At 45.4% G+C, this 19,562-nt stretch overlaps 2 protein-coding genes across 4 annotated transcripts in view; both read left to right on the forward strand.

Moving 5' to 3' along the window:
- Positions 1–16,652, forward strand: part of ttbk1b (tau tubulin kinase 1b) — a 26,660-nt gene extending 10,008 nt beyond the window's left edge. For 2 of the 3 annotated variants that reach the window (XM_031578744.2, XM_031578745.2), the window contains exons 6-14: positions 1–64; positions 2,024–2,089; positions 2,204–2,296; positions 2,470–2,595; positions 3,329–3,483; positions 4,670–4,871; positions 6,490–6,671; positions 6,921–7,428; positions 15,731–16,652. The exon at positions 1–64 is cut by the window's left edge and continues 41 nt beyond it. In XM_031578744.2, coding sequence (XP_031434604.1) covers positions 1–64; positions 2,024–2,089; positions 2,204–2,296; positions 2,470–2,595; positions 3,329–3,483; positions 4,670–4,871; positions 6,490–6,671; positions 6,921–7,428; positions 15,731–16,621 — 2,287 coding nt within the window. In that variant the 3' untranslated portion in view covers positions 16,622–16,652. Of the gene's footprint in view, positions 65–2,023; positions 2,090–2,203; positions 2,297–2,469; positions 2,596–3,328; positions 3,484–4,669; positions 4,872–6,489; positions 6,672–6,920; positions 7,429–9,172; positions 15,228–15,730 lie in introns of those variants that run through there. The other variant, XM_012834197.3, reaches the window with a different exon arrangement.
- On the forward strand, positions 16,652–18,270 carry LOC122133413 (tau-tubulin kinase 1-like). The gene is made up of 2 exons (XM_042709584.1): positions 16,652–17,552; positions 17,841–18,270. Exons 1-2 carry the CDS (start codon positions 16,861–16,863, stop codon positions 18,268–18,270), a joined length of 1,122 nt encoding a protein of 373 aa, XP_042565518.1. The 5' UTR covers positions 16,652–16,860.
- The last annotated feature ends 1,292 nt before the right edge of the window (positions 18,271–19,562 follow it).

The following is a 19,562-nucleotide window of genomic DNA, read 5'->3' on the forward strand; positions in this document are numbered from 1 at the left end:
ATGTTTCATGCTGGACTTTGGGCTGGCAAGGCAGTACACCAACACCAGCGGAGAGGTGCGGCCGGTGAGTACCAGCCACCGTGGCGGCGGCAGCACCGTCACCGCCACGCCTAGCCTAGCCTCTATCTCAGCCCTTCAGACCCACACACAGCCGACAGCCAGAGCCCCACAAATAATCTTAAAAGATTGAGTGTGTCTTTTTCACTTAAGGGAGAGCGATGGGAGAGAAAAGGAGAGAGGAAAAGATATGGAGAAGCTAATCTTTTTGCTGACTCAGATGTTTCACATTGATTTAAGAGCGGTGCTGCTGCACACAGTCAGCCATTAGCACCGAGCCTGCGGACATCTGCTCCATACACACACACTGACTCCTGGGTTGGATTGGACTAGTGATCTGATAGTTCTTTTTCTTAAAATAAGGATTCCTTAGTTAGTCATTCTACTATATATACAGTGTTTAAGGCAGAAATGGGTAACAGCCTCGCACAGTAAATAATGTATGAGGTATGTAGTGCAGTGGAGCCTCAGGGGAGGTGTGGTGTCATGGCCCGCGTGATCGTCTCTGCAGTGAACAGAAAAGACCTTCAGCTGTGTTAACCAGCAACGTTAGACATCTCACGGCTATGAACAGAAAAGACCTTCAGCTGTTAACCAGCAACGTTAGACATCTCACGGCTATGAACAGAAAAGACCTTCAGCTGTGTTAACCAGCAACGTTAGACATCTCACGGCTATGACAACATTCTATTGCTGTTGGATTTTATCGAGGAAAAATGGTCTAATTTCTGTAGTCTTGTCATTTTGGTGTTTGTGATTTATGTTCTTTTTCGTTTAATTTAGATTCAATCAAGACTTGTTATTATTTGTGTATAGTAATGTTTTATGATTTAAATGCTTTGTCATGTTTTTTTTCATTTTGCAGTTCCTTTGGCCTTTTTGTTGGAAGCGCATGTTTTTATTCTCAAGTGCTTGTTCCCCTTGCCATAGCGACAGAGTTGCATTGTGAGTGGTCCTCTCGGCATCTCTCTATCCTCTACAGGATTACAGAACACCTTACAGGCCCAGCTTTCATTGAGGGGCAATGAGCAGAGCAACAAGCAAAGTCCATTGCGCATGAGCTAAAGCCATAGTGTGGCATGTGGAAGCATTCTGCTGACCCACCCATGTTTGCGCTTAGGACCTTGCTCATGGTATGAAATTAGCTAAATGATTTTGCCAAGTTATTAAATCAGCTTTAGTTCATGCGTGGCGGACTTTGCTCGTTGCTCATTGCTTCGCTCGTTGCCGGTTGCCAGTCAATGAAGTTAGGGCCCTACATCTTTTCTCTGGACACTTGGTCCACTGCACACACCAATCCCTCTATCCTTATTTTCTGCACTTTGTATTCATTCCTCACCTCTTTCCCTCTGTCTCATTATTCCTGCCCTTTATCTCCTCAAAGAGTGGCCTCTCTGTGCTCTCCTGTATATATTACCACTACTCATAACATTTACACAACATTGGTAACCAGTGTTGACACAGGGACAAACAGAAGGAGACAGGGGGACAAACACCTCCACACTGTAAGACAGGGGATGCTGGGTTTAGAGAGGAGAGGAGAGAGGGGGAGAGGAGGGGAGAGGAGAGGAGAGAAGACAGAGAGAAGAGAGGAGAGGAGAGAGAGGAGAGGAGAGGAGAGGGGATGAGAGAGAGTAGAGGAGAGGGGATGAGAGAGAGGAGACAGAGAGAGGAGAGAGAGAGGAGAGATAGCTGGAGAAGAGAGCAGAAGCCGTTAAGCTGAGGCACTGAAGTGAAGCAGATGCAGGTAGAGAGAGGCCTGTTCCCCTGGGCCAAGCATCGAACACAGCATGCTGGACAAACACTCCTCATACACGCAATACACTGTCAACCTCTCTTTCTCACACACACACATGTGCACACATATGCACATGCACATAGTCATATTTACTGAGTAGTTAGCGTGTGATCTGAACTTATAAAATTCACAAAGAGACTAAAATGTTGCTGCCTATGTCATTTTCAGCCAAGAACCGTGGCAGGATTCCGTGGGACAGTCCGATATGCCTCTGTCAATGCTCACAAAAACAAAGTATGTATTTTTTATGCAATATTAACATTTCCCATATCAGAGGAAATAAATGTTCTGTGCTTCATGTAAATGATTTCCAGCAGATTCTTACAGATTCTGCTCCTTGTCTAACAGGAGATGGGTCGTCATGACGATTTGTGGTCCCTGTTTTACATGCTGGTGGAGTTCACTGTTGGTCAGTTACCATGGCGAAAAATTAAGGACAAGGTAATCCACCCTGTTGCTTAGGAGACACCTCTATTATGAAGTGAGCGTCTCCCTAAAGTATACCCTACTGCAGGCCTAATTGGCATTTTCACATTCACCCACCCAAACACTTTAATATGTGTCATGTCTAAGAGGATAATCTCAGACGGGATGTGATGTTATGTGCTGAGCAGGAGCAGGTGGGCCAGATCAAGGAGCGCTACGAGCACAAGATGCTGCTCAAGCACATGCCTTCAGAGTTCTACATCTTCCTGGACCACGTGTTGGGGCTGGACTACTTTACCAAACCAGACTACCAGGTACTAGAACCTCAACTCTTCCATTTGAAATAAACTTGGGAGTCTATTGTGCTGTATTTATTTATTTTATAGGAATCTGTGTTGACTTACTCAATGGAAATTCTGATTATTGCCAATTATAATCATTGGTGTCATTGTATATTTATAAACAGTGAAAACAAAGTAGTTAAAATAATTAAAACGATACATTTCATGAAATTTAAATGAAAGGGTAGAATTCGTCACATGGTATTTGTGTACACTGTGTATATTTTATGAGCGCCATTATTCAGTTATAATTGTCTCCCTTCTCTGATAGTGATATATATGGAGCCATGATGTTTTATGAGGCGATAAAGAGACCAGTTAACTATTTAATAACTAACTCATCATGTGTCAAAGGCATCTGCCTCTAATGAATAGCTTTTAATTGATGCAATTAGATAAGGGGTCAAATATTGTCTCATTAAAATCATTGAATGAAATTGTCAAATTAACAGGCGTAATTAAGTGTCAGTAGTGCATTAAAATCATGTGTCTAATTTTCTGCCATCTCTGGCTCTCTTCATCTCTCCCCTCCCTCTCCCTCTGCTCTTTCTCTCTATCTTTCTCTCTCTCGATCTCTCTCTCTCTCTCTCTCCCTCGGCTCTCGCTCTCTCTCTCTCGCTTTCTCTCTCTCTTCATCTATCCCCTCCCTCTCCCTCTGCTCTTTCTCTCTATCTTTCTATCTTTCTCTCTCTCTCCCTCTCTCTAGTTGCTGATGTCAGTGTTTGACATGAGTATGAAGGACAGAACCATTACTGAGAACGAGCCCTATGATTGGGAGAAAACAGGGACAGAGCCCATGCTGTCAACCAGCACACCTGCCCCAGCCCAGCCCAACACCAGACAGACTGCAGCAGTGGCAGGGTGAGGCACACACACACACACACACACACACACACACACACACACACACACACACACACACACACACACACACACACTAAATAACCCACTTTGCAATTCAGGCTTGCCAATTTTCGGTCTTGGACTTTCAGTGACACACATACCTCTTCATCCACTTCTAAGATTACAGACACACACACACACACACACACACACACACACACACACACACACACACACACACACACACACACACACACACACACACAGACTAATGCTCACACCCACCCACATTGATATGTGTGTGTGTCCTTGGGGAGATGGCTGTGATGCTCCCTGCACCGCTTGACCGTCTGATGTCTGTCTGTGATCGGCTCATCTCCCTTAACGAGCCTCGGGCGGCCCTGGCAGCCTGCAGAGCACAATGCAGCAGAGAGCTCCCCAGCCCGAGCGCTGCCGGAGGTGCACATCTAAGAGCCCGGTACAGTTTTAGTCCTTCTGATGCTCAGCGTGGGGCGGCAGGCCTGGGACTGCACACGGTCTCCCTCAGAATTGGCATTTCTCCAGAACGGTTTTCCTTTCATCTCGCCAACTCCACCCACCCCATCCCTAAAGGATTCTCTGCTTGGGCATGAAATCGTCTTATTCTTAAATATTCTCACAGACGACCATGTGCAACGCTGGTCTTTTTCTTTTTTTTTTCTCCTACAATAGATGGCTTTGTTTGTGTATCCTTAGGAATCTCTGCATTCATTTAAAAGCATTACCCAATCCCTTTTGGATTAATGCCAAAATCCGAAGCACGACATTGGCATTTAAATTCAGACATCGTCCTATTCCCTCATCCTGTGTCTAGACAGGTTACTCATTACGTAGAGAAGGCCGTAGTCCTAAGAGGTGTCACAGTTTGTCAAAGAAAACTTACATATTTCTCATTTAATAACATACTTTTATGGTATACCTTTTGTACCACTTTTTATACTAACATTTTCTGTTTCACATATTGTAGTTTCAGGCCATGTTTAAGTGCTGGCAGGGAATGTATGGTTACAAAATCTGTTTAGTCATGATTTACCAGCTGTATAAGTTTTGTCCTGAAATAGCTTTTATTTTTCTATATTGATTTTGTATTAAGGTGTTAATTTGTCTCTGGCTTTGAATGTGCTCACAAACTTAATGACCGATATGACTCATCCTGATTTTCCAGAGTGGTCAATATAACGGCAGTTCCTGGGGAGCTGCCACGAGAGACCACGGACGACGTGCTGCAGGATGAGCACCTAGGTGACCAGGAGAATGCCCCGCCCGTCCCGGCACCCTGCAGGCCCGGCGAGGCCGCCCATCCCCCACCCGAGGGAGAGACTGACACTGACTTCAACCGCAACAAACTCAGGATCAGCATCAGCAAGGTTCTCACTTATCCTACAGCGCTAACACCAGTCAGCGCTAACATAGGGTGACCAGACCCGGACATCTTTTCGAGACCTAAAAAATGCGTCCGGCAGGGATTCCAAAAGTGTCCGGGATTTTGCCTCGTCGGATATTTGTGTTTCTCTGGGTCTTTCACAAACTAGTTTTTACGCCCTTACAAGTTTTGGAAAGCGTATCTCCCTTACGTTCCACCTTCTTGCGCGAGCTCTGACTAGAGAAAACTGTCATTGGTCGACCGCCTTCCCAGTGTTGCCAGATATGATAATTATCCTCCAAAAACGATCATTTTGAGCCTTTGATACGATACGCCATTTCCAATCTGGCAACGTTGAGCATCTTGCCGCCTCCACTAGTTGCATCGTTTACAACAGTACATGACATCTGCATGTGAAAAAGATGTCAAAACTTCATCGCGGGGGAGGGGGCAGGGTCATCTGCATGCAAAAAAGATGTCCAAAAACTCCCCCCGCGACGAAGTGTCCTCTTTTTCACAAACTCAAATCTGGTCACCCTAGCTAACACCAGTCACTGCTAACACCAGTCAGCGCTAACACCAGTCACTGCAAACACCAGTCACTGCTAACACCAGCGCTAACACCAGTCACTGCAAACACCAGTCACTGCAAACACCAGTCACTGCAAACACCAGTCAGCGCTAACACCAGTCACTGCTAACACCAGTCACTGCAGACCTGCATATTCTCCTTTAGGGCTTAATAGCCATGCAAACTTCAAAAAATGCTTCTCAAACCTACAACGAAAACACTCTCAACACTCAGGCAACCACTCAGTGAAGATGCAAGATGATGCCACATTGCTTTTAAAGTTCAAATTAGGTTCATATTTAAACGACCCACATGCATCATTTAATAATGTGGCTATATGATACTCATATTGTTAGGGGAAAATTCACTCAAGTTACCTCAGGACTCCAGAGTTGCATATAAGTATATTTATTAAACGACAATCACAAGCTCGTTGGGCTCACCCACGTCCCGGCAGGCCAGAGAGAGGCACGGGCCCTCTCTCAGAGAGAGAGGGAGCCCGGGCTCACTCCCAGACTGCAGCAGACGAGAGAGAAGCAAAATTAAATACATCACACAAGGTTTATATAGATAGAAGTTAGCGTTCTCTGACGCCAAAACAATTTGTCAGCAGGGATAAGCACATGGTGGGTCTCTGATGTCCGAGGTCATCTTACTATGCTTCCTGCCATGCAAGGATGTCAGTTTTACACGTGGTGGAAAGAAGTACAGTTCAACCCTTCTTATCACCTCTGACCCAAACATGCTCTTGCACATATGCAGACTGTGGCACCTAATAATCTAAGTTACACACACAGAAACACAAAATAGCCATGTTCCTGCTTACATAAGCACATGATTCATAAGGTAATTATTAGTACAAGGCACTTGGTTAATATATCCCTAAGTCATTAATAGTGTTTCAAAATTACCTGTGTCACATATGTCAATAGAGGAATACATCTGGTAGAGGTAACAAAGGCAGTCATTTACCTTAAAGAACCTCTACATGCTAACCACCCAAACCAGTACAGTATTTCTGATTTTTTATGTTTTGCTGGGTTGTTGGCAGACACCGGCGGCTTTGGAGGAGGATGGGCAAGTTGGAGGTCCAGGCTCCGCTGAGGCCAAAGGCGGTGCTCCGGAGTCCCCCGGCGGACAGGTACCTCAGGTCCTCAGGTACCGCAGGGTCAACAGCCCAGAGTCGGATCGCCTCTCCGGGGCTGGTGGCGCAGCAGACGCCTACGCAGGACGGTGAGGAAGTGTGTGTTTTGACTGTGTGTGTCGGAGTAGATTATCAGCAACTGTGATTAACCGTGAGAGAAAACATTCAAACTAAAACATAAAAATGAAAACATTAAAAACATAAATATGTTGAGAAATAGAAGTATTTTTCCTCATTTACCATTTTCTTTTTGAATGACATACATAGCTAGTGAGCTAGTGAAGGGGCGGATTCCCAGACACTGTCCTCTGATTTGTCTTGTCTATATACTGTGGCAGGTCTCGCATGGACGTCCTGTGCTCCCCGTCTCGATTGGTCTACTCCTCCCAGCCGGCCCAGATGTTCTCCCTGGACGCGGGGCAAGGCGAGCGGCAGATCAGTGGTCGCCACGACGCCTCGGTGGACGCCGACCAGGAGGCCCACAGCAACGCGTTCATCCACTCGGTGCCGCTGGCCGAGGAGGAGGACTTCGACAGCAGGGAGTGGGTCATCATCGACAAGGAGATGGAGCTGAGGGACTTCCTGCCAGGGGCCGAGCCCACCAACTCGGGCACTACGGACGAGGAGCCCGAGGAGCTGAGGCCCCTGGAGGACCACGAGGGGAGGAGGAGGGGACACGACGGCGTGGTGCGGCCCAAGACCCACTCTGCCGAGCGCGCGCGCTGCATGATGGCCCTCAACGACGGGGAGGGCGCAGGGCCCAGCCCCGCCCACTCGCCCTGTCACTCACTGCCTCACACGTGCCCCAGGAGGAGGGAGTCTGAACCGTTTGGACCTCACAGACAGGTAAGAGCTCTTCTGTGTGTATGTGTGTGTGTGTGTGTGTGTGTGTTTGTGTTTGTGTGGGTGTGTTTGTGTTTGTGTGTGTGTGTGTGTGTGTGTGAGCAAAGAAACGGTGCATATCTTTTGCATGTGTGTGTTGACCCATCTACTGGCCCACTGCGGTGTACCTGCACAGTTTTTGATTCCTTCACTCGTCCGTCATGAAAGTGAACATGAGTAAGGGGAGGTCAATTGATCCATGCAGGCTGTGCTGGAAACTCTCTGTACTGATGGACAGGCACTTTGAACATTCAGTCATGGATGTCTCAAAAGTTCCCATTTTTCATCTTTTACTGATTTGTTTTATTCCTCCATCCACCATCTGGTGTAAAAGGGCTGTTTTGAATGGCTGTTTTTACACATCCCATGCCGTTTTCCCCAAGACAAATTTATGGTGAGCATTTATGCTCAGCATACATTTTTGTTATGGTCTTTTTTATGTTATTTCTTTGTGACGTGTGCGTCCGAGTAAGTTGTTGTGTTGGGTCACGTGAAGCGGTATGCCATCATTTCTGTGATATTCTGATCTGGTTTGTGATTTACATTCCTCATCTAAACCTTGTCTCCCTTGCTGTGCATTATGAAATACACAGTCAGAGAACAATGTAATTGTACTAGTGGAGATGAGAGAGAATAAAATGTGGGGCTGTGAAAATCGGGTCAGCTTTACAAGGCAAGTCATGGTTTGTGCTTCTGTGTTTGAGTAGCCCTTGTGTTCTGTTTAGCTGTTGCAGTCTCAGAGGATTGAAAATACCTGTGTAAGAAACTGTAGCAGATAGCCTCTATACACAGTAGACATTAACCTACTGGCTGTATTGATATCAGCAAACACTTACTGTGTGTAAGTGGGTGTATGCTTGTGTTTGTTTGGTAGAGACGGAGAACATATCTCATCACCTCATTGTCCAGGGTATTCTTTGTCAGTGTGCTAAGTATTCAGAACATACCTTTTTCATAGTTTTCTTCAGAGATAGGCCTACCTTTGGGGCGGACAGTCTCATTGCCTGCTCTAAAAAGGTAGTCTTGATGTGGCTGCGTAATAAGATGTGCACATTGTATCAGGATAATGATGGTCCCACAATTTTGAGCACACTGGTCCTGACAGTAGTCTTGTGAGCCCAGATGTATATTACAGTACAGTGCATGTATAGTATGTGTGTATGTCTGCACTGTACTGTACTATGCTAAATGAGTAAATGTAACGTTACATTAGAGTACATCTGGAGAACATCAAGGACTTTGTGTCAGTGAAATGAGTTTGACATTTCAAAACCAGGCCAGGGTCTTGTGACAGCAGAGCTCAAAGCAAGATCAGGAATTCCCGTATTTGTGTGGCATATAGTGTTTCCTTTGGTAAGCATTTTCAAGAAAACCCAGGACCAAAAATATTGTCCCTACACCTTCATTCCAGAATCACGGACACTGAAGCAATGTCATGTAGTGTTCAGGTTCCAGTACAAGTACAGTTGAGGCTAAAGTCTTTTATCTTGTGTGTTCCCGTGTGTTTGTTTGCATTTTTTGTGTCTGTTTCCCTCTATGGACTCAGAATAGCAGGCACATACGTGAAGGCGTAGGAATACACACTCACACTGTAGTGAACGTTTTTAAAGACGTTTTTTTAAGAAGACACATACGCACACACACACCACCCGCCGTAGTCTTCCCAGCCTGATCCCTTTTTTCCTCCACTCTTATTGGTCTCTTTCAGTTGGAGGAGGACAGGCCACACCCCCAACACTCTTTCCCGAGGCCCGCCCATTTGAGAAGATTGGCGTCGTATGTGTTCTCCTCCAATTCCATGGAGACGGAGCCCTTCCCCCACGACCCCGCCCTGGGCAGTCCGGCCATTCAGCGCAGCCGCTCGGCCGAGAGCAGCCCCGCCCACGCCCACGCCCACCGGCACGCCCGGCGACACATGCCCCTGTTGCCAGGCAACCCAAGGGCCCGGCACTCTGTGCTCAACCTGTCGCGCCTACACTTCCAGCAGATGCTGGCAAAACTCATGAACAAAACGTGATGTGCACTCACACTCACGTACATATACACTTACACATACACCCAGTCCTATACTGTAAATGTTTGGTCCATACACACGTGCACTCTCTACACTCTCTTATCACTTCAGGAGAGCTTCCTCTTTCTTATAAACTGTCAAGAAAAGGAAGAACAAAAGACCTTTATCCATCTGCTTGTGCAATAAAAGTAGCCCAGGAGCTGTGTGTGTGTTTGTGTGTGTGTGTGTGTGTGTGTGTGTGTGTGTGCGTGCGTGTGTGTGTGTGTGTGTGTGTGATCCTGAGTGAAAGTGGGAGTCTGGTTACACTCTGGAAGAGGGAGACAGAGAAAGGTCACTTGATATCTGTGGCCACTGAGCTTTCAAAATGGCTGCCAAGAGACATAGAACAAGGGAGAAAATGCCAGAGATTTGACTGTATATACATTTCTTTTTATGCAAAAAAAATATTGTATTGTTTTTAAAGCTCTTGTAACGGACAGCTGTGAACCTGCACGCGCTCAGTAGTGGGGAACAGGATGAAATGGCAAACACCTCTTAACATGGAAACACAGCCACCTATGCATTTGCACCCTCCTCATAGCCATCATCACTGCTCTCTTCATTGCATTATGAGTTGGGCCCTTTGAGCGCTCACCGAAATCCTCAAGACACACACAGAACCTACGACAGGAAGAAACAAATCACTGTTTAGAGGAGACAAAGCCACTGTGGTGATGGAGCTTTTGTCGAAGCTGTCGTAGGTGTGCACGTGTTCCTTTTGAGTCTGTGAGCCTCTACATTCCTGATCACTTGAATAGGCTGAGGAGCCGTAACAGGCACCGAGCTTTTCACCGTCTTCCCGCCTCCCTCTCAGCACACACCTCAGGAATGAGGCAGCATCCTGCTGAGGGCTGAGCGATGCACTTAGTGTCTGGTCACTTTCATGAAATGGAGATCATAGCAGATAAATTGAGCAAGATGGAGGATTAATGACTGTGGAAAAGCGTGCAGTCACTGACAACTTGTTTCTGTTTTTTTTTGTCTTTGCTTTTGTGTCATTGCACTTTTGAAATCATGTTTTAACACAAGGAAAGACATAGCATGGATTGTGCCATCAGAACATGATGATGCACACCATTTTGTTTTGTGTGTAGGTGGGAGTGTGCTTGTTTCATGTGTATCGTGTGGGTTGTTTTTCTGTGTGTTCTTTGTCTTTATGTGTGAGTATGAACATGTGCGTCCTGTGCTGACGTGTGTGTGTGGGGTGGGTGTGTTTGTGTGTTTGTGTGTGTGTGTGTGTGTGTGTGTGTGTGTCTGTCTGTCTGTTTGCGCTATTTCGGAAGGACACGAGAAGGGCAGAGGCTGCACACTAAGCACTTTCCCTTTGGGCACTAAGACATCAATATGACCCCCAGTGCATCTGGCCGCCTACTCTATGACCAGTTTAGGGCGCGGGCAGCAGTGAGTTAATGGATGAGAACAATAACTGAGTCTGACAGCACACAGATGGATGAACCATGCTGGGGAAGATCAAAATAGTAGTGTAGCAATACTGGAGCACACACTTCTATAAATCACTACACGCAGCTGCAAACAGGCTGAGGTCTCACTAGCTTCTCACAAGGTTTTTCATTCAGTTGGAATGCCTGGAGTGTCAGTATTTCAGGAGTAGTGTCATTGGCATCAATTTCAGCATTAACAACTCATTCTTACACAAGCAAAATACGACTGGGATAGATACAAGCTCCCTATAAGGTTTTGTATAGCAAATACTGCTTCAGTTTTCCATCAAAAACTCCTCTTGTGCTGCTAATTTGCCTGGTAGCACATTCTTTCAAAGGGAATTGAATAGTAAGGGAAAAGATCCGAGATTTTTCATGATAACGGTTAAATGGCAAGAAACTGCACCGCTTTTAAGGTATTTGTGCTAATTACGTTAGTATGTTGGTGGAGTCGTTTTTTGGATTATGTTGAAGGTAACCCTAGGGAGGATGGAGGGGATTTCTCTTGAAGCGATAGTCATTCGTATGCAGTGAGAGAAGGCAGATGCTTCCACTCCTGAAAGAGAAAATGTGATCAGGTGGGCAAAACCACCTGCAGTTCTCTCAGAGGAAGTGGCAGTGCACTAGCAGGTTACAGTTTAAGAGCTGCAGTCCCTGTGCTACTCTGTGTGTTGGGTACTGTAATCGTCTGCATCTGAGCCATAGGGAGTTCAAAGCTATTATTTGACCAGCTAAATGAACGTATAGCTATGTATAGCAAGGTTTACTCAGTATGAGAACCTCATCTGAAAAGCTGAACTGAAGTGAAAAATTGAACTAGATGTTCTAGATGCTGCTTTGTCACTGGCACTGTCAGATAAATAGGTGAAGCTCAAATTAGACTTACAGTAAGTGCAATTGACAGTTTGGCAATAGATTGATGTTTGGGAGGTGATTCTCCCTTCATGTAAATGTGTATGTATGTTCAGTGTTGTTATTTGTGGCTGTGTTGGATGTACATCAGTGTGCTTTCTGATGACATAGTAAATCGATCAGACATTCAACAAGAAACTATGAAGGTTCAAGTTCAGTAGGGCAGTAGGGTAAAAATAGATGATCCAACTGTGTCAAGTTCCTGGGTCACCGAACAGGAAGACACAAAATGTTCACTTGGATAACGATTAGGTGTTACACATCAACTCAAACTACCCCTTGCCTTGTCTTTGTTCATCTCTCTCATCTGCCCTGGAGATTTTATTTATCATCAACAGTAACCAATTCAGAAAGTTTATTCATTTTCCCACCAAAGAAGAGTGGTATGTAATACCCATTACTGTGGATCATTGCTGTGGTCTTTGTAAAGTACATCATCACTGCTACTATCACATGTACAGCATCTCTTTACATTCTGTTATCATTCACTCGCCTCCATTTTTTTGTATTGTTCACTATGTTTCCCCATGTGCATTCTGGAATGAAATGAAGCCTTGGCTCTGTGTGATAACCTGGATGAACAGGGTTCTTTGTACTTGTAGTACACCTCTACAGTTGACATACAAGAAAACCTGCTTGAGCTCTACCCATTAAACTGAGGCTGCCAAATCACTTATACAGAGTGAGGGAGATAGAAGTGGAGGTCTTAATGCAATTGTCTGCACATTGAGGGTCAAAGGTGTCTTGATGGATTAATGCAGCATTTCAGCTTTATCGGTGCAGTGCTAGCTCAGAAAGAGCTTGCCTAAATCGCTCCATACTCAGGGGCTAAGTTTTCTTTTCATCAAAAAAGAAAAAAAAGTGTATGTTTGTTTTCTATTATAAATACAAATTGAAAACGGTATTGCTGTTCAATGCACCCATTCTCTTAAACATGCTTTGCATGATAGAGTGGTCTTAGCTTGCTGCTTTTGGTGTCTTAATACTAAGCACACCAAACATGGTTTACATGCATTATCACACACTCGTGCACACATATAATACCACTCATGGAGCACCACATTCTGTCTTTCGTTGTTTGGGCAGGAATTGTATATCACTCCACAATTAAACAAATGAAGATGATATGACAGATGACAGATGAAGTCTTTGAATTAAGAAAGGGTCTTCAGTGTAAGACCAGACAGGCTACAGTATGAAAGTTAGATGCATGTCAGGTCAAAAGTTTGTGAAAGTGTGTAGTTTGGATCTTGTGAATTCCCCTTCGAATCTCTCACATATTATAGCAATCAATCTCTGATATAACTTCTTGATTTTCCTGATAGTCCCACTGGTTAATGGCTCACGCTTAAAATGAGTCTGATCATTTGGACTCTCCGTGCCTTTTAACATGGACGTATTAATTGATTGTTCTAGCACTTGACACTGATCATGCATTTCACCAATGTATATTCAAGGTCGTGTTTCTCTCATTTTCTCTCACTACAAAGAAAAAAAAATGAATTTAGATGTGTTCACATTTTTGCCGGCCACCATAGTGCTTCAGTTTTGCTTTATACCAGGGCTTAGTTGGATTTCATGTTGTGACGTGTTCTTTAGAACGACAATTAGCTTTTGATATTTGCACACCTATGAAGTAGTCCCAGTTTTTGGACCCTATACACTTGAATATCAATTTGCCAAATTGGAAGTTTAAGTTGAAGTTCACCCCCAGCTCTGAGCCTTCCGCATACTTTTGGGAGAGGAGCGGGTGGCGAGGGGTAGGGGTTAGCAAATGAACATGAGAGGCTCATTGCCAGGGGCTGGGCGAGTTGGGCTGCCCATTTCATGATGTAGCTATGTAGCTATGTTTTAATGTTAGATGGCGTGCAGAGCTATTTTCAACCCATACAATGGGATTTTGTCAATATTAACACCAGCACTGATGTGTTTCATCCCGGTTTAGTCATATAATTTAGTTTACAGCTCAAAAAAACACATTTTACAAAGCAAAGAATCAACAGAATTATGGGATATGCTAGCTTAGCAACGAGAGGTATGGAACTAACAACTGGGGTTTGGCCATAGCAACCATCCATGTGGAAATAGAATCGGCAGTTTGTCCTGTAAGTTAAGAAAAGACTTGCTGTATGGCAGGAGGAAGTACTAGAAATAATGCACTTCGAGGTGTCCGCTTTTCATAGTGGCCACATTATCACCTCGAACATGCCTTATTTTCTGCTATACAAATCCGTGTCATCCATTATCCCTCACATAATTCATATTTTTTTGCTGCCCAGTAATGGTCATTTTTTATATACATATATTAGTAATTTTTTTTTAAATAGTTTTGGATTCTTGCAGTATTAAGTTGGGAAAGATGGTTGCAAGGCAGTGGCGTCTAAGATTTAAAACTATTTTGATGGCTCCATGTTTGGTAAATTTACCTGCATCCCACTGGAAATCCAAATTCAATATAGTGGAAGTTAACTTTCTGAAGTTAAAAAAGGATTACATGATAATTAGCATAACATCACCGATTAGCATATATACATTATATATATTTAAAAAAAACTCCTCTCGAGCTTTCTCCATATATGTGGTCGAATGTAAGAGTCATTATGAAATCTTTAAAATCCAGTCAGTTGCATAAAGACATTTGACAGTTCGAGGGCACTGGGCAGTGTTCAGCCAAGTTAGGTCTAGTATGTGTAAATAATTGTTCACTTTGGTCTCACTCAGTGAAAATGTCTCTGTAATGTTATGTAAGCCATTTTTGTCTTCTGGTGTTGGCATAGTTTTCTCACACACACACACACACACACACACACACACACACTCTCTCTCTCCCAACACACACACACACACACATGCTCTTGTCTTCATTCTTATTTACCCAATGTGATTGCAGCGGTTTGTCAGAATAAGACTGGGGAGATTGTGCGTGTGATCACCTAAAAAGAAGAAATAGAAAAAAAAAACAGGAAATTTGCTGTATAGTGTACTGTCAGTCTGTCAGCTTGATAACACCCCTCTTGGTAAATCCCCATTAACAAAAGTCTTTCAGCAATCCTGTATATGAAAATAATTTAGAACTTTATAAAGACAAACCGAGAGCATCTTTTTGTATTGCAATAACACTGTACAGTTCGACTTGTACCATATCTAGGAAAGCATGTGTTTTAAGCTTTTTATCTGTTCAACTTTTTCAAAGAATGATATGTTATTTAACACGCTGCTGGATTTAACATGTGAGTGATGTAAATGTCAGCATGCTCTGTATTCTGCTTCCTTGTGCTTCGCTGCTGTACATGCCTTGGGCTAAGCACTGTATTTTGAAGCTACACTTGAAATCACTATGGGCTTGATAATTTAAATACAAAAATAAACAATAGGGACGCGAGAATATATAACACTGTACAATGGTCTTTTGTGCCTTTTAAAAAAATGTATGTAATTTACTCAAGACAATCCTGCAAAGCTTGTATACGACCAAAATATTAAAGGAATTGGGGAAGGACTCATGCAGTCTCTCTTTTTTTTCTGTCAAGTCTGCATCATCATTAAAGCACCTATTATTACAGGGCTGAATCTAATAATGTGGATGATGCTGTATAGTGTCTGTCAGTTTTTCCTTAGTTATACAAGCCTAGTTTAGTTTACCCAGAGCTGTTGAACTCAAAACCGAATGAGCTCCAGTCTCTGTTTTTTCATACACATACAGTATTTCCCACTGATTGTATTGCTTTGATTAAATTGCTGTTGTTAAATAATATTGAAGTTCTGCAATCAGATGACTTAATTAGTTACTATGATCACGAGCACTAGATGTACTTTGTAATGGCATTATTCAAACAAAACGTATTTCTGACTTTTGTAGGACCTCCATGAAGAGCATCATGCGGTTACGCCCCCCCAGACAAGACCAAAGCGAGTGGAATTCCTGTCCGGGGTGTTGACCTTCGGGGTGCCTCGAGAGGAGGACAGAGAAGGCCACGGCTCTGGCAGTGAGGGGAGCCCCAAGAGCAGCGAGGGCAGCCCAGAGAATGCCGCCTCCACCTTGCTGGCCCCCCCGCACAACAAAGACCACGACCAGGAGGACGCGTCACGCACGCTGGTGCTGGCCTCCCCGGCCAACGGGTTGGTCTCCCCAGGCGACGGCTTGGTCTCCCCAGGCGACGGCCAGGCTACCTTCACAGCCCTGACGCCGCAGAGCGAGCGGCCACCGCCCTACGAGTCGGAGCCCGGAACGCTGTCATCCATCATCAGGTCCGACCCCCGGCCTATTATCGCGGTGCCAACTGTTAGCATGGTGTCGGCCTCAGGAGGCACCTCCTCGCCACCGTTCACCAAAGTGGAGCGCACCTTCATCCACATCGCCGAGACGTCACACATGAATGTCATGACGGCGAGACACCAGCCCCCAGGCTTGGAGGAGGAGCCAGCGGCAGAGCCTCACGAGTCCGATGAGGAGAGGAGAGAGAAGATGAAGGGTGAGAGCGATGGTGAGGAAGAAGAGAGCAGAAGTGAAGAGGTCTTACGAAAAGAAGAGGAAGAGGAAGATGGAGAGGACGGTGAGGAAGGAGAAAGCAGAAGTAAAGAGGTCTTACGAAAAGAAGAGGAAGAGGAAGATGGAGAGGACGGTGAGGAAGAAGAAAGCAGAAGTGAAGAAGTCTTACAAAAGAAGAAGAAGAAGAGGAAGATGGAGAGGACGGTAAGGAGGAGAAAGAAGAAGACATCAAGAGTGAGACTGAGGAACACAGGGGGTTAGAGGTGGAGGAGAAAGATGAAGAAAGGCCTGACAGTGAGGAAGAGATAGACAGAGTTGATGAACATAAAGACATTGAGTGTGATGCTGTGGTCCTGGAGGGGCAGGCAGAGAACCTAGAGGAGGAAATATCAGAGAAAGCCCCGGACGGTGAGAGCGAGAGCGAGAGTGAGAAAAGTGCAGAGAGAGAGAAAGAATGCAAAGAGAGCATCTCAACTCGCCAGGGGGCGGAACTAGAGCACATGCCTCAGGCAGCTGTCCAATCAGACCCTTCCATTCTAAATGCAAAGGAACCCATGGTGCTGAACGTTCTAGAAGCCAGTGCAGAAACTGATTTAGAGACGAAACCAGAAGAGGGGGCACCATGTGGTCAGCAGGACCCGGACGCTGATCAGGAAGAGGTGTGTGCAGTCCCTGCTACTGGCACAGAGAGAGAAGAGGAGCTGAAGGAAGGGGCGTGCCTGGATGGTGAAACGCCACCGCTGATTGGTGCAGAGACGAAAGGGGAGGAAATTGAGGCCAGTGTCCCTTCCAGCCGCCAGCGCAGGAGTCGGATTCCGGTGCCAGTATCGGAGGAGGATAGTGGTTCTGACCGATCCTCGCACAGAGGCCACGGCTCCCCACATCACCTGAAGACCAGGCGCCCCCACCTGGCACGGCTGGTCCTGGAGCGCAGGCAGAGCCGCCACAGGCAGCCGGGCCCCCCCTCCTCCCCGAGCCTGTCCGCCACGGCCTCTGAGGATGACACTCACCAGTCCGATGAGTCTACCAGAGGTGCCAGAGACAGGGGCAGGCCACGGGCTGCAGAGGGGCAGAGGAAAAGCAGGATCCCCAGGCTGGTCACCCCAGTGAGGAGACCCTCGTCGCCACCAGTGGCGACTCCTGCTGTATCCCCCCACCCTCAGACAACGAAAGCAACCTCCTCTCTGCGCCGGTTAGTGCACCATACGCCTTCATTTGAAGTCTGTAGAAGCCTAAATGGCACTCAATGACACCTGTGACAATCACCATTCACTGTTATCTGAGTTTGGTGTCATTAGTGCTTGCTAGATCACACACAATACCTCCAAACTAGTACAGTTACCTTACAGTACACCTAAATGTGCTTCATTTTATCCAAAGTTGCTTAAAAACAGAATGTATAAATGTAAATATAATGTAAATGTTTAATGACTTACCTTGGTGCATCCATGTTAAAGGTATGTTTTCTTCTCTTCTGCAGTAGACTACGGAAGGCCTCCAGCATGGGCGGCCCGTCCACCAGGACACAGCCCTGTCCCTCTCCGGCTCCGCAGAACCGCCCTCTCGCTGCAGCAGGCCCCGCCCTGCTTCGAGGGAACCGCAGTGGCGGGCGTGGAACCTCCCGGGCCTCCGCGGCCTCCGCGGCCTCCCCAGCCTCGCGCAGCGTCAGCGCCTCCCCACGCAGTAACGCCTCCTCCCGCACCGACAGCCCCTCCCCTCAGCACCACAGACGCCAGCCGCCAACCAGTGAGGGAAGGAGACAGCCTGTCGCGCCCCGCCCAACCTCCACCCCCCCTCCCAAAACCAGAACCCATGAGCCTGCCTCCCACAGGAACAGGCCACTCCCCTCGGCAGCCACGCCTGGGAGAGGGAAGCGAGAGGGACGGGAAGGGAAACCTACCGGCAGATAATAACCTCACACCCAGCCATAGGTCACAACCCACTCAACATCTGCATTACCACAGCACTGGGCAAAGTCCCAGGCAAAATCAGTCACCACCACCAGACATCCTCACAGAAGACAGACCTCACCAGACCTGACCAAACGATAGGGAGTCAGGGTGGTGATGTCATCTGTCACCACGGGAACTGCTGCAGCTGCTTTACCAATCCAGATGTGGACAATATTTGCCATGCACACAAACGCATACCTTACATACAGTTGTTACCTTGGGTGAGTGTTTGCCTGAGCGAACGTGCTTGTGTGTGAGAGAAACTGATGGGAGTGTGTTTGACAGCTCAACACACCTCACTTGCCTTAATGAAATATGCTTTGTATTGGAACTCCACTGTCACAAATGCTTCCAGTAGAAATAAGTCATCATGTCATCCATATGATCATCACAACCCATATTATGGCAGATCACGATCCTTATTAATCATTTATCTGAAAATCAAAGCACTTTCCTGTTCTCTAAGCGTGATCTAATTTTATTTGAATGTTAATCTAATATTTATTTTATTTTTGTCTCCTAAATGATTCATGTTTTTCACCAGTTCATATAGCCAGTCCAGACTCTCAGATCTCCCATTTAAATTGAGAAGAATTGATAATGATAGCTTTTACGTATTACTTGAAAACATTTTTCAACAGATCATACAGCTTTGAAATTCAGATTAACGTAACAAGCTATTCCAATACGTATCTGGAGGTATACTCTGCAAATAGCCATAAGGATTATAAACCTCTGCCAAATATCACCAATCTGATATGATGATGTATGCAAACTGTCTTTCTTTAAAAGTGCTTGGTATTTTGACACAGATGGTAAACAAGACAAGGTTGGACACGTCCTCTAAAAGACTGCATTGCTTATCACAAATTCATATCAGTTATTCATACCAAGCATACCTAAATTATACTGAAATATCCATACTGTACATAAACACTGCACACACAGAACACACTGCAAAATCTATCCAAGTATCTGAGGTGGGAAAGCTAAATTGTGCTCATCGTGTGATGTCAGTCCTTTATCAAAGCTATATTCCTGTCATGTCATCAAGTACTTTCCTCCTATTGGTCCATCAGTTCAACAGCAGCAGACCAGCACTCCCCAGAGAGCCGACATGCCTTTGGATACTTGCTTTTGGTGTTTGATAATCATTTACTATAGATCTGTAGTCTATAGAGGAATTTCTTGAAATTAAAAATGTTATTAGTTTTTTTATTCAGTAATCCAAACTGAGAGGGACAAAAAAA

Source organism: Clupea harengus, chromosome 13, assembly GCF_900700415.2.
Source record: "Clupea harengus chromosome 13, Ch_v2.0.2, whole genome shotgun sequence".
Lineage (NCBI taxonomy): Eukaryota > Metazoa > Chordata > Actinopteri > Clupeiformes > Clupeidae > Clupea > Clupea harengus.